This window comes from Sander vitreus, chromosome 1 (assembly GCF_031162955.1).
Source record: "Sander vitreus isolate 19-12246 chromosome 1, sanVit1, whole genome shotgun sequence".
Taxonomy (NCBI): domain Eukaryota; kingdom Metazoa; phylum Chordata; class Actinopteri; order Perciformes; family Percidae; genus Sander; species Sander vitreus.
In genome coordinates, this window is record NC_135855.1 from 3832239 (window position 1) to 3847500 (window position 15262).

Here is a 15262-nt window from a genome sequence, read left to right on the forward strand (position 1 = left end):
CATAAAGGACCATAAGACGTCCAATCCAAGTTGGCCGCCAGTATAACTTTTTAGACATACTATTCTATAACTTTTTTTCGACATTATACTATGACTTCTTATGACTTCATGGGATGGAAAGAAAATGACCCAAGAGATTCAAGATGGAAAAGTAACAGCTAAATGTATCATGGTTGAATTATTATGAACCATCTGGACCACGGAAACCATCAACCATCATCTGTAATTAAGCTGTCAATGATTACACAGATAATGCTTTATTTCCTGTTGTTATAACTGCTATTGCTGAATATGACTATTTTTTCGAGATACTATACTATGACTTTTTTATTACTTTTTTTTGACGTACTATGACTTTTTTAACAAATTATACCATGACTTATTTTCAACATACTATACTATGACTTTTTTTATTACTTTTTTTGACATACTGTTTTAATGACATACTATACTAATACATTTTTCGATATACTATACTGTAACTTTTTTTCCAACATACTATACTATGACTTTTTTCAAGACATAATGGTATGACCTTTTTATGCATTTATATGTTATACTGTTAGTGCACATTAGTCTACATGATTACGTGTCCTTCAGCAAGACACTGAACACCTCTGAAACCCATTAAAGCAATAATTATAAACATATATTTCTCATTTTTTTGTCATACTATGACTTTTATATGCCTTTTTGGACATACTATACTACATTAATTAATACTTTTTTCGACATACTAAAATGACTTTTTTCAACATACTGTACTATGACATTTTTATGATTTCTTTGACATTCTATGACTTTTTGTTTTACATACTATGACTTTTTTATGATTTTTTTCAACATATAATACTATAGAACTTGTATACCTTTCCATGTTATACTATTAGTACGGTGGTAATCATTGGGCTGATGTGGCTCAGGAAACATTTTCGACATACTATACCAACACTATTTTCAACATACTATACTATGACTTTTACTGACATACTATGCTATGACTTTTTATTAATTTTCGACATAATATACTATGACTTTTTTATTACTTTCTTAACATACTGTACTATGATTTTTCCTTACTTCTTTGACATACTATTCTATGTCTATTTTATGATTTTTTTTTTTCTTTGACTTTTCCAACATACTATTCTATAACTTTTGTCAACATGTAATACTATGAAACCGTTATGCCTTTTCTTGTTATACTATTAGTACAGTGATTAAGTATTGGGCTCATGTGTCCCAGAGCACGTTTTCCTTTAACCACAAGGTTGACAGTTCAACCTTGTCTCAACCTCCTCCTGTCTACATGATTGAGTGTCATTCAGCAAGACACTGAACACCTCTGAAAACTGTTAAAGCACCAATTATAAACACATATTTCCCATTTGTTGTCATATTATGGCTTTTATATGCCTTTTTGGACAAACTATACGATAACCTTTCTGACTTTTTCGACATTATGTACTATACTTTGACTTTTTTCGACTTTTAAATAGCATATCTGGCATTAATTAACATTAATTCATATGTCATGCACCACTCAATAAAGAGAAACTGAATCCTTGCCTTAATGCTATCTCATAATTTGGAAGTCTGCTACAAAAGTGAGTGCATAACTCGGTGTACATTGGCGTACAACACACACACAAAATTCATGTAATCAGGTTCTTTATTAATGAAGAATTTAGAATACACAGTAAATCATAATAAGACGAAATGAATCAATGAATTCAGTGTATGGAAACAAACAGAATGAACACATTAATGGCAGACAATGAATGAAGCAGAATATGCAGAATCAGACTAAATCAACAGCAGAAGTCTAAGTGAGGTTAACGTCACTCTATCTTCCCTGCACAACCCAGAGCATCAAACCAGTGTTCAGGCAAACAAAGTTTTGACCTTCCCGGATTGATGAATAGATGGATAGATGAAAACTGGATGAAGACACGGCCCACATGGAGTTGACGATGGAATGTTGCAGCAGGGGTTCTGCTGGGCTGGAGAAGCTTGGTCTCTGGTTTCCCTATCGGCGACTCCACTGGGTCGTTCTGGTCCCCGTCTGCAGCCCGCTGGCGTAACTTGTATGATCCCCTGACCCCTTGTGTTTCTAGAGCTGGGACTTTCCTCCAGTAATGAACTTTTTGCTGTTTTTTTGGAGGATGAAAGTGAAAAGTCTGATTTATATTTACATTTTGTTATCTCTTTCTGTCAGCAGACAGTTGCTTGATGCTCTAACTTTTCGTTTTTAATGTAAGCAAGCCTTAAAGCCTCATATCATCATAGTATAGTATGTTGAAAAAAGTTATAAAAAAGGCATTGTATAGTATGTCGAGAAAAAGTCATATGCTGGACCAACTGCTTCTCTACCCTGTTTTTGTGTCTTTGGGAAGCTCGGGGCAGCCCACAGTAAATAAGGACCATTGCAGTCGTAGCAGGGGACTGAACCTGTGAGCTTGTATTTGCCAATTCACTGCCTCTCTAACATCACGGCCACTCTCTGCAGCACTCAGCCACACGTGTCTACCACCAGAACAAAGGGTGCTTGGATAGCTCAGTTGGTAGAGCGGGCACCCATATAAAGAGGTTTACTCCTTGACGCAGCGGGCCCTACCATTAAAAGCCAGTATGCCACTCTAAAAAAAAAAAAAAATGAAACAATGAATCTCTTGAAACAATTTCATCTCATAATATCTGCCAGACACTGGAGATGTGGCGAGGGGGACAAGTTGACAGTAAATGATTATTGATTTTTCCTCCCTTACTGTGCAGCTGGTTTCTGGCTGAGTGAATTCAGTCTTAGAGTGTTTAATGGGGTGTTATCAATTCACAGGGAGTTTGAGTGCCGTCTGTTGCTGTGCTTACATGATTGACTGCTGGGTTTGGTGACGTCGAAGAAAGACGCGTGGACCAGAACCAAAAAAAGCAGAGGTTGATGGAGAAGTATGGACAGCAACATCAAGTGATTAACTGCCAGTTGAAATGGTTTGCGGCATTTGAATGCTGCTGTTCTCAAGCATGATTAAGAGCAGCTGTACAGCCTTTGCAAAACTAGATTTGAAAATAGGTAGGACTTATTAAAGGATTCAGTTAGGCTCAATTAATGATGTGTGGTTGTAAATCTCTTCTATAAGTTTCTCCTTTTGTAGTTCTGCGGGGGGGGGGGGTTGTTTGAATCGAAAGGCAGAGTGAAAAAAAACAACGGCAGAGCGCGTGGGTGTTAATATTACGGAAGGGCGAGTGAAAGTGTTAACTAAGGCAGGAGGTGATAGGGATGAGACAAGCTCCGGGGATTTGTTAGACATCTGAAAAGTTCACAGCAGCGCTAGAGTGGGACAAACATGTAGATTGGTGTGTGTGAGTGTGTGTGTGTGTGCGTGCATGCGTGTGTGTGTGTGTGTGTGTGTGTGTGAGTGAGTGAGAGAGACAGAGAGAGAGATATACAGAGAGAGAGGGCTTATTCTATGTGTTCTTGACTTTGCTGTATGTGTGTTATGTTAAACTATCTGCGTTACTGTAGGAGTTGTTACTCAATCGTTCTCTTATTGGAAAAGTATCCTCCTGTGTGTGTGTGTGTGTGTGTGTGTGTGTGTGTGTGTGTGTGTGTGTGTGTGTGTGTGTGCGTGCAAAATATAACAAAAATATAAAAATAACATATTATACAAAATCGTAATGTTGCACGTCATGTTTTTTCTTTTCTTTTTCTCCCCCTTACCCCTCCCAGGAACTGTGTGTTAAAGCTGCAGTGTGTAGAGTGACTAAAGCATCATTATCAGTTGAAGCCCACACCTCATCACATTTCCGCTCTCATTTTATTTGGCAAATGATGCTCAAGGCCAAATCCATCAAACAGCACCGCTCTTTGGGGCAATATGCCTTAATTGGCTGAAACATGTTGATCATTGTAATTGTAGTCTATATCGATGACGTTCCATTTCCGGGATTGCTGCGATGATGCCGAAAATCCCGCCGGATGTCCCTCATTTTCGGCTGGATGTCCGTCAACCTTTCTTTGTGTTGCCGTTCTAAACTCCGACCATTGAAATTGTAATGCTAATGCGTTCCACGAATGTCTGTCTCAACTCCAGTTCTGCTGCTGGGCATTTTCCTCTACACTCGCTGGAGGAGCTACAAAGGGCTGAAAGAAGGCGTTTACCACGTCTCGGCCCACCACGACGGCTGGGAGGACATCCGAGAGAACGTCCTCAACTACGATGAGGAGGGAGGCGGGGAGGAGGACCAGGTACTGTATGCCCCTCAGAGACACACCCACGCACACAGTCACAAGGAAGTTATGTTATGGGAATACACTCACTTTAATACAGATGCACATCGCAAGCAAGTAGACACTGTTCAATGTGACACACTATTAAACTGTTGTACTGTGCTCTATGTGCTGCAAGGTCAAATGGTTTCAACCACATTATTTTTAAGGTCAGATTTTTTATTTGGAAATATTTGGCTGTGAATGCAAGGCAGCAGTTGTAGGGCTGAAACTAACGATTATTTTCAATGTCAATCACCTGTTGATTGTCTTCTCAATTAATGGATGAGTTCTTTGGTCTATAAAATGTCAGAAAATGGTGAAAAAGGTTCGATCGGTGTTTTGCAAAAAAGCCCAAGATGACGTCCTCAAATGTCTCGTTTTGTCCACAACTCAAAGATATTCAGTTTACTGTCATAGAGGAGAGAAGACACTAGAACAATATTCACATTTAATGAGCTGGAATCAGAGAATTTTAACTTTTCTTTCTCAAAATAGGGATTCATTTAATAGTTAACAAATAATTGTTTAATCGATTAATCGTTGCAGCTCTAAAGGATCCAGTCAGTTCAGTTTGGATTAGAATCCTTGTGTGTGTGTGTGTGTGTGTGTGTGTGTTAGCATTTTAATTATGCCCACACAAAATCCTTATCTCCCAACAGCCACTATAACCCACAAGCACTCAACAGTACTTAAGAGCTTGCATAATATCACGGCTTTAATCTAAAGTTTAGATGTGTTTGTTTAGATTCTAAACAAACACATGTGGTTGCACACACACACACACACACAGCACAGTAGAAAAATGACTAGCATAAACATATTGTCGCACATTGCCAGTACCCAAAAATCCTCAAGCTCAAGCTCTCTGTACTTTAAATCACCTGCAGCCAAATGCAGACAACACACACAAACAAACACACACACACACACACACACACACACACACACACACAGTCCTGATCGCCTATAGCGGAGCAGATGCTGCAGTCAATTCTCAAGAGTCTTATTCCAAAGCTCTCTGGAGGAATATAATCAGCACTCTCCACTCATCACATAATCAGTTTTACAAAGCGACCCACACCTCCTCCGTGTGTACCATTTCTTCCTCCTCCTCCTCCTCCTCCTCCTCCTCCTCCTCCTCCTCCTCCTCCTACATCCCTCTGCTTTGTATTCATCTCTGCTGCTGTGGTTACTGTTTTGGTGGAATCACATTAGCACTGAAGTGATTGGCTGTTACAGTATTATATAAAAGTAATAGCAGCTCCTAAACCCCAATGCATCGATGCATATAAGAGATGGATAGAAAGAGAGACGCCCTTCCTTCGTCTCCTTTCTGAATCCCCTTCACTCATATTTTTATCTTCTCGGTCTCACTCATACACACACACACACACACACACACACACACACACACACATGCGCTCGCGCACACAGATACTGAAAATGACAATGACTTCTCTGAGACAGTAAATGGAGATAGATTGGAAACTTAAAAAGGTGGAACATTCACAGTAAACGTAATGGGGGGAGCGGATTGTTTTTCTGCTCTCTTTTCATTTTTCTGCTCTCTCTCTGTCACAATTCATCTAGTTCCTGCCCCATCTCTCTCCCCAAAACATTCTGTCTTTCACTCTGGCTTGTTCTTCTGTTCTGTTCTCTCATTTCTCATTCTGTGCAGTTTCTGCCCTAACTGGGACTTTTCCTCTGCTTGTGCGTGTGTGTGTGTGTGTGTGTGTGTGTGTGTGTGTGTGTGTGTGTGCGTGCGTGCGTGCGTGCGTGTGTGTGTGTGTGTGTCCAGAATGCCTACGACATGGCGGAGCTGCAGAAGTCCCTCCAGCCGAGCCCGGCCCAGTCGGTCCAGTACTGCCATTCCAGGGCCCTGCACCACCACCCTCCTCCTCCCCCCCTCCACCACCACCACCACCATCACCTCCTCCACCACCAGGCACCCCCCGCCCCGCCCTCTGCCCAGCAACTGGACCCCCTAAGCCGGACAGCCAGCTCCAGCACCCTGCCCCCCTCGGCAGCTTCCACTTCCTCCACGGCCACCACCACCGCCAGCTTCCGGCGGGACGTCCCCCCCACCAGACTGCCGGCCCAGGGCCAGGCCCGGCCCTCCCAGCTGGCGCGCCGCTCGCTGTCCTTCTCCAGCCAGGACCTGGCCCGCTACCTGTGCGAGATCATCCGCGACGCCGACCAGCATCCGGACACGGGGCCCTTCGACTCCCTGCAGGTCTTCTCCACCGAGGGAGGGGGCTCGCCCGCCGGCTCCCTCAGCTCCTTCAGCTCGGCGGGGCTGGACGCGGGGAACGGCGGGGACGGGGCAGGGGGAGGAGGGGAGGGGAGGAGGGAGGAGACGCTCGGGGAGTGGGGCCCTCGCTTTGAGAAGCTGCGGGCGCTGTACGAGCAAGCCGAGGCCAGCGACCTCTGAGCTCGGAGCGCGCCCAGACACAAACCGATAGGACCCCCGATAACGGGCCGTCCCGAACACAATCAATTAGCAGACGCTTAGCGATGGCCGAGGCGGAAAAAAACCCGCGAGAGACTGACTGACAGAGACATCGCTCCACACCCCTCACTCGCTGACAACTGACGCGGGAGTCATATGTGTTGTATTTACTGGATGATGAGCCCCCGTCAGTCAACGCGGCGGCCTCACAGACACAGATGAAAAGTGTCACTCCTTCTACCTTGGAGGAACATTTATTTCACAGGAGCAGACGTTATCAAACCTGCCAGTCAGGTTAAAGGCTTCAGAACGTCACTCTGTAGCCGGGCTACTCATCATGATGGAGCTTAGGTTCACTGTCAGAAAAATCTGTTCCAGTCGCAGCCACTAAAACCCCACAATTTCCTCTATTTTATAACACTCATTTAGAGCTGCTATGGATGAGTGTCAGTTGAAGGCCTCAAATATGAAATGAATATGTTTTGGCCAGGTTATTTTTTTTCTTCATATCTAAGCAAATCATTGCCACAGTAAATGTATTTTAGCACCTTGCTGCTGAATGAAATCTTGTTAAATGAACAAAGGACTCTTACATATACTCCACTCTGCGCTGTTACCGGATGCGACAGTGAAGATGAGTGGGATCATACTGAGTAGCCCATTTAATACTGAGGTTGGATTTTCACTCTAAAGTGGACACATTTTGTTCTCGCTGCCTGGCTGTACACAGCTTCTATCAATGTTTGTATACGAGAAAAAAGAAAATTGTGCTTGAACCAGCACTGGTTTGCAGGGTGAGATTGTAATTCTTTTCTTCCGGTAATGTGTCCTTCACTGGTTTGAGTAATTATGTATTGGTTGGGTGTTTTCAAGTTTCAATGCTCCGTGGGTTGTAAGATGTCAAGCTTTTCTACTTACTGCTGTGCCCTCATCTTCACGTGATTTCCTATTCTCATTTGCGCGTCTCTCCTCCTCACCCGTGGGAGGGCGCACAGAAATTCAGACAGCTTTGTTACAAAGAAATGGGAGCGGACCTGCGAACTGCGGGAGGGAGGAAATACTTGCTCTGTTGCTCTGTTCCGCGTAACGCTGTTCCTCAGGCATACCAAATGTGGCGGGCTGCAGGAGACTATTTTAACAGACGATTGCATGGTAGAATACAAACAGCCTTCCAAGGTGACCGCTCAATAAATACAACTGGAAAAAGGAGAACATTCACACTGATCATTCATATATATATATATATATATATATATATAGATTACTCGGAGCTGTTATACCTGTGCCATACGCAATTCTCACACACATATAACTATTGTACCTCGCTAAATTACCACATGCTGTTGATTGTAGGAAAGTGGACTCAATCTGCAGGGGAATAATACGTCTGCAGCCATTTTCCCAGCTGTGAATTGTCAGCACAGTGGCAAGTGTTCCTCTTGTTTGGCTTCCTTTTCACAACAGGTTGATGGATCTTTTCAACTTGACACAAAAAAAAAAAACAGAAACAGACTTCCTGCTGTTGTGGAACCAGCGAGAACAATTTGTGGTAAAAAAACAAACAAAGGAAAGGAAAAGACCAATATAAAGCAGTGATAAGTAGAGAGGAAAAGGAACCGTTTTTTTCACCTTCGATAAGAGAGCTGATTACAGGGTAGAGGGTTGAATCAGAGAGCAAATGAGGAAGGGAGGCAGAGAGGAACCATGTTCAGATGCCTGCCTCTGTGGTGAAATGTGCCAGCAGTGAACCATGGAGCCCCTGTAGAGAGCATAGACACTAAAGAGATGGACCAACAGATCCCGTGTCTCTGGACGGAGACCAGTGAAGTCTATTAGAAGCCCTTTTCCGGTGATGGCTGAGCGTTACTGCGCAGCCTCAAACTGAGCTTGAAGACGTAGATGTGACGTGAGCAACCTGTCTGAAAGTTGGAAGTCTTCTGGTAGCTGTGCCAAGAGAAATCTCAATCATTCCCAATCTAGCAGAGACGGAGAGCGTAGGTATATGTAAGGAGATAACATAGACACAGGCTAATTATTGATCACTAAAATGATAGTTAACATTAGTAATTAAACTTAAACAGCTAATGGAAGTCCAAACTACCTGAGAGCTTCTCCTGTACTATACGGTAATTCCTCTACTATGAGACAGTAAGTCTCATGGTTATGACACAATCATTAGCCTATTGTTATAAAAACGTCTGCTACGGAGCCATAACGTGAGATACAAGGTAATGGAGCCTTTTATACATTGTCGTGTTTCTTTAGAAATAAACAACGGACAAATAGAGTCTTTAAACGCTTCAGATGTAAAGTTATTCGCTGTCAAAGTGACGTCAAAATGAATGGCAGTCAATGGGATGCTAACGGGAGGTGAGTGCTTGTTAGCATCAAAATGGCGCCATAGGAGCTGCGCGTTGTGGAGAGAGGCTTACCCCCTTGGTAGAGAGGGGGGCGCTGAATCAGACAAAAACTGTGGATTTTGCCTTGGTGACACAAACAAAGATATTAAACATGAATAAGAACTAAACAATAAATACAGTAACAGAAACAGATATATACAAAATAGCTGTATAGCATAAGAAAAAGGAGGCTGAATGGGTTGAATGCACAATGCATAAAATATATAGTATGTGCAATGGGCTGATGTATAGTCCAGGATGAAGGTCTATGCAAAATGTAGTGACTAGGGATGGGGTGGTGTTAAGAGTCAAACGGTTTGGAACGGAAACAGTTTGTTTCACAGCAAATGGCGTAAATATAAAAGTCATGTGTCCTAACCTCATCCCACCACCGGTATTCTGCTGGAAGTAGCAGTGGTGCTCTCGTCGTGCTCTTTTCATTCTTCTCCACGCTGACAGAGCCGAGCCTGTCACCAGAGAGCAGTTAAAGGGCAGGAGTGTGTGAAAACATGTCAGGCCACTAATCATGATAGGAGCTGATGGCTTGCTGTCATGCTGGGAAAAGAAAAGAAAAAAGAAACCAAAGGATTGCGGGTACTTTCAACAACAAAAAAAGTCAAGCGAGGAGTCGATTCCCAGATTGCAGCTTTCCAGGAACATGCTATTTTCTTAAAAGCTGAGGCAACAATGCAGCTTTTAAAAATATGAGACTTGGCGAGGGTGCAGCATTCTGTGGGATGACGCCTGAAAGTGAGAGCTTTTTTTATTTCATTTTTTTTTTTTAAGACAGTGGGGATTTCCTAGAGGGGGATGATTGCTTTTTGTATTCCTCTGTAGAATGGGGCCGGGCCGGAGCCACGCTGAGTAGTCAGTCCCTCCAGAAAAACGCGATTATGCTGACTATGATTTCATAAACCCCGCATTTCCGCAGCAAAAAAGTCACATATATCTTAGCAGAAAGTTGAAAAATGTTGCGTTTACTTCACACAAGAGCAGCCATTTTCCCCTGTTGCAATGGGAACGTTATGAAGTGACGTAATTACGCGACGTGAACGCCATCGAAAAGCTGCAGACCCCGCGATGAAGCCACGATGAAACTGCAGTTTTTGCAAGTTCCCGCAATTTCATCGCATAAACTTGCATAAATATCACGCATATTCCATCGCATTTTTTAAGAAAACGTGACGCATAGTCAAGGATTTTTTCCCGCAACAATCACAAAAAAATGCCGCATTTTTCTGGAAGGTCTGAGTAATGAAGGATGAAGGCGCTTCATGCTCCACCTCTCTCTCTCTCTCTCTCTCTCTCTCTCTCTGCAGTGGAAGGAGCAGCGACTGACTTCCCGCCACCATTCATTTGTACCATAAAACAGCTTCTTAAATGTTGTGTTCTGGGTGCAGACATGTTGTGAACAAAGTTAATGTTTTTACATCATTTGTAAATACAAAGATAGACTAATTACAAGTATTGCTTTCTGTCAACAAAAGCACCACATAGATTCAAAATGTGCAGCTACAGAGAAGAAAAAAAAGAAATGAAACCGAACATATATATATATATATATATATATATATTTTTTTTTTTTTTTTTATCATCATGATGGTGGTGAGCTTTGGACAGCTATGTAAGTGTTTTGTATTTGCTTTGATTTTTTTTTTTCCTCTCTCTCAATAAATTCATTTGTTTGCACCAGTGACCAGCTGATTGTGACTGCATCTGGAACAGAAGGAAATTAAAAAAGGCCTTTACATAATGACAAACAAGAAATCCAAATTGTTGAAAAAAACACTTTTATTGACCGTAATGCCATTGAACATTGATGTGGCTAAAAGCTAACACTGGCATTGGAGAAGATGTCCAACCTAACTCGTGCTTGGCATGAGAACATTTGTAACTGCAGAGTAAACGTTTACTAGTTTGTATGATTTGTGATATGATAAATGTCCCAGCTGTACATGTGTTTCATGGATTCTTAGAGAAAGACCAAAGAAATGACCAAAGGCACTCTGACATACATAATACAATATTCCTCTTTCAAATAAACGATAGTTTAGGTCAAATGAAAGTGTGCATGTAACGGCTGAAGACAATGTTGTTCAGGGTCACAAGCTGCTCTTCAGCATTCCTGCAGCCTTTAAGGTGCATCGGGTCTGTGCGTTTCTCTCAGTGTGTACTTGAGAGTGGCGTACATGCCTGCCAATCAAAATGTACCAGAAACCTCCTCTATGGAAAGAGCCTGTCAATCACCAGTACCAACGTGAAGTACCAAATGTGTGTACATTATATAGTGTTCCCTCATCACACGTGTTATTTAGACCCTTTTACTCCATGTAGAAATTTCACATTCATAAATACGTTCAATTTATTTACATGGCACTGGCTCAGCAGGGAAGCGTCTGTTTAGATCAGTGTTTCTCAACGGGGGTGGTACAGCTCCTCACGGGGCGTTCAGAGGATGACGGGGGGGGGGGGCACTGGAAGCAATATTGTGGAAAGGGGGGCGTTTAGGTGCCTTTGGGGGTCGTTAGTTTTAAGGCGAGTTTACACCAAAGGTTCACAACAATACAAGTTTACACTTTAAACTACTTGCTTTGTGTGGTGCAGCTCCATGCTGCCTTCACGGGAAACGGGACGTCAGAGTATCATCTTATATAAACTCCGTACTGCAGCGCTATGAATCGGCCTTGTCATGAACTTTATCTTTAATAAGTCTATGAAAGAACATTTTTCATTCAATGATATGATTTTTTTGATGATTTCTGATAACAATAGTAACAACAATAATAGGACTAATAACAACAATAATAATGATCATAACAATAATAGGACCTAATCATTAATATTCAGGGAAATGAGCCTACATCTTATTTGATGGGGGGGGGGGGGGGGGAAGGGACCTGGATAATGGATGGAGGGGGGGTGCTGGTCCTAAAAAGATTGAGAACAACTGGTTTAGATGCTTCCAGAGAATGTCAGATGGTTTGGCACATGGGTCAGAACTGCAGTTCATTGTGAATACTAATTATCTTACAGTGAAGTTAACATAAAGTACATTTTTACCCAGGACATGCCCCCAAACACAATAAAACCATGATTGACACCATAAAGATAAACTGTAACAATACATACACACACACACACACACACACATACATACATACATACATACAAGGCCATAACACACATACTGTACTGTGCACTACTGGTCTACAGCCTTTTTATAAATGGTGTGGACCTGCACCGAGCTCTGACCTCACCCCATCCAACGCCTGGGGATGAATTTGAGTCTGCGAGCCAGGCCTTATCACCTCACGTCAGTGTCCGACCTCACTAATGCTCCTTTGGCTGAATGGGATCAAATTCCCTACAGCCACAATCTTTTAGAAATACCTCCCCAGCAGGGGCGGGCCTAAAAGGGGGGCACGGGGTGACACCACCGCAAATGAAGAGTGCTGAAAAAAATATTACATTAGTACACTCTTATTAGGCAAACGTAATGAAATCACTTTGCTCTCAAATAAAGCAATCAGACATCTTCTAAATTAAACATCCAATATGAAGGCGGGGGGGGGGGGGAGAGGAGGAGGAGGAACAAGTGGTGCTGTTCCACACTGATCCAATTGGTATGCATTACAAACAACATGCATCTGCAAGTGTGTGGATTATCAAAGACGGAGGTCCTTATTAACAAGTGTACAAATATAGGCAGAATGAGATGTGGGAGGGAGGGATACGTGTGTGTGTGTGTGTGTGTGTATGTATGTGTGTTCAGAAAGCAGACGACCGAGAGAAGAGACAGGAAGCCCACAAGTATATGTTTATGCAAGGCTCTGTGTGTGTGTGTGTGTGTGCGCGTGTGTGTGTGTTTGTCGCACCCACGTAACATCTCATTGTAGCAGCCAACTGTGACTGGCCACCCCGTATTAACCGAAACAGCTCCAGCTTTTCAATCACCTGCTCCTCTCTCCTCTGCTTTCCCTATTTGCATCAAAAGAAGGAAACGAAAAGGACGAAGGGGTTCAGATCATTGTGAATCTGTGCTTTGATACACTCTCATCTCTCCTCTGCTGCTGTTTAAACATGAGCCTTTCCTGCCCTCCCTACTTTCTTTTCCAAACACAAAGCCACAGTTTGATATGCAAGTGTTGGCCTGCTCTCGCTCTCTCTCTCTCTCTCTCTCTCTCTCTCTCTCTCTCTCTCTCTCTCTCTCTTTCTCTATCTATCTCTCTCTCTCTCTCTCTCTCTCTCTCTCTCTCTCAAACTATTTTGGATAGTGGCGGGGAATCAGCGTCGTTGTCGGCCTGCTGCAATTTCCTCGCCACTTACATTATTCATGTGAGTTTGTGGCTGTGTGTGTGTGTGTGTGTGTGTGTGTGTGTGTGTGAGAATTAGAAGAGAAAGTGAAAAGGTTGAGGCTGCTGCTGATGAGAATCACAGAGCCGACAGCAACCACAACAACAACAACAATGTCACAAATATGTCTTGGTACCAGCTTTGACCTCAGTTTTACAGCAGAAACACATTTAAGCACCGGTGGAACCTGTTTCCACCCGGGTGGGAATCAAAACTAACAATATTATTTCTGGTTTTCTGTTCAGGGGTAATTGATAACATCCATCAGTGCGATGCAAAATGTGCCGAGCCAAATAGTGCAGGCTGAGGCAAGCTTATGGTCAATGTGGCTTTTCCCCCCCCCACAGATGCCACAGTTGAGTGAGACCCCCCCCCCCCCAACTGTCTTCATAAACTCCAGTAGCTGAAAATATACCTTAAAGGACCCACAGGGCATTGGTTTTAGTCACACAATGTCCTTTTAAAAACAACAAAATTATGAAATAGTAGCATGGAATGAGCATTACTAAAAATATGTTCATTTGTGACCATACAAATAGTCTTTAAACAACACAATTCCAACTCAAGTTCCACCATTTGTTATTTCTGGAGCTTTCAACCATAACGCACAGACTTCATCTGTGGATAGAGTTTGCTCATTCATGACATCTTTAGAAGACTCTGAGGCAAATTCACAAAAGGGTTACGCGGCTTTTGCAGCCGCTAAGCCTGCACAAATAAGACAAAGAGAAACCGTGGAATTGTCAACCCTAACTGCGCTGCCAAGCAAATAGCATCTCGGTGCTCCTCTGCTGTTTGCACATATTTAAATGAGGTAACACGCACACATCTGGCGATAAACAGGCCCCTTTCTATGCAAATGAGCCTCATTGCAAAAACAGTCCAACTGACAAAGATCAGTGCTAATAGTCACACGCAATTACAGAGGAATTATTAGCGTCTCCAGAGAGCCGATGCTAACTGAAGTTCATTTATAAAGGGTGTGCTATGCCTCAAATTAATCAATCAATTACATTCTTTGCCTGTAGTCTTGAGGAATGCCTCTGCACCTCATTGGTCAGGACCTGTAGCTCGCGGTCTGGATTTTCTAATTTTTTTTTTCTCTCTGCCATTGTTCTGCCGACTGCTTTCTTGGTGCAAATGCATTTATATGTTTGCCAAAAAAGGAAAATTGCGTAAATGGGCCTGTTTGCAATGTAATATCATTAGAGCAATATGAATTGGACCTTGTGACGAGGCAGATAGCAGTTGTGAGTGATGCGTAATTCACGGTGCTATCAGCGGCCGCAATCCATTCTTTGTTCATTTGCCCCTGTGTGTTAGGGTTAAAAGCTCTGCATAAAGCTAATAAGTGGACGTTGAGTTGGGATCACAACTATTTCCAAGGTCAAGAGTGAAAGTCCAAATCAAGCTTCGTGAAGAATTTCTTTTTCATTTTCTGAGCCCGGTAGATGGCGCTCTCTGTTCAACAAAGGGTTGAAAGCACGCTGAATTGCCATTCCTTTAAACCAACAGCGGCATTTAGTTGGTTCTACAAATACAAACTAATGGTTCATGGACCTTCATTTGGACATATCTACCATCCACTAATGCAGTTGAAAGCTACAGTCAAGTCTAGTTAACCGTTTTGTCAAACTTTCATTCAGAATCATCAAGATATAGATCGTTTCCAATTAGATCTACATCATTAAATAAAAGAAAGAACAGTTCTCATTTCACTAAAATTCTTACTTTGGTTATTTATGACTTGTGTTACTTAAAGGCAGAGTTGGTAACTATTTCCAATATACA

The 15262-nt window shown here is 42.5% G+C and overlaps 2 protein-coding genes across 3 annotated transcripts in view; one reads left to right on the forward strand and one right to left on the reverse strand.

Annotated features, from left to right (window-relative positions):
* The window catches only part of LOC144521905 (neural-cadherin), a 340271-nt gene extending 333037 nt beyond the window's left edge, over window positions 1-7234 (forward strand). Inside the window, exons 36-37 of the mRNA XM_078256568.1 lie at window positions 4092-4246; window positions 6069-7234. Coding sequence (XP_078112694.1) covers window positions 4092-4246; window positions 6069-6701 — 788 coding nt within the window. The 3' untranslated portion in view covers window positions 6702-7234. The remainder of the gene's footprint in view (window positions 1-4091; window positions 4247-6068) is intronic.
* A 7278-nt stretch (window positions 7235-14512) lies between these two features.
* dpy19l3 (dpy-19 like C-mannosyltransferase 3) overlaps window positions 14513-15262 on the reverse strand; it is a 69775-nt gene continuing 69025 nt past the window's right edge. For both annotated transcript variants that reach the window (XM_078249316.1, XM_078249402.1), the window contains exon 19: window positions 14513-15262. This exon is cut by the window's right edge and continues 2208 nt beyond it. The gene's annotated coding sequence lies outside the window, so the exon portion shown is untranslated.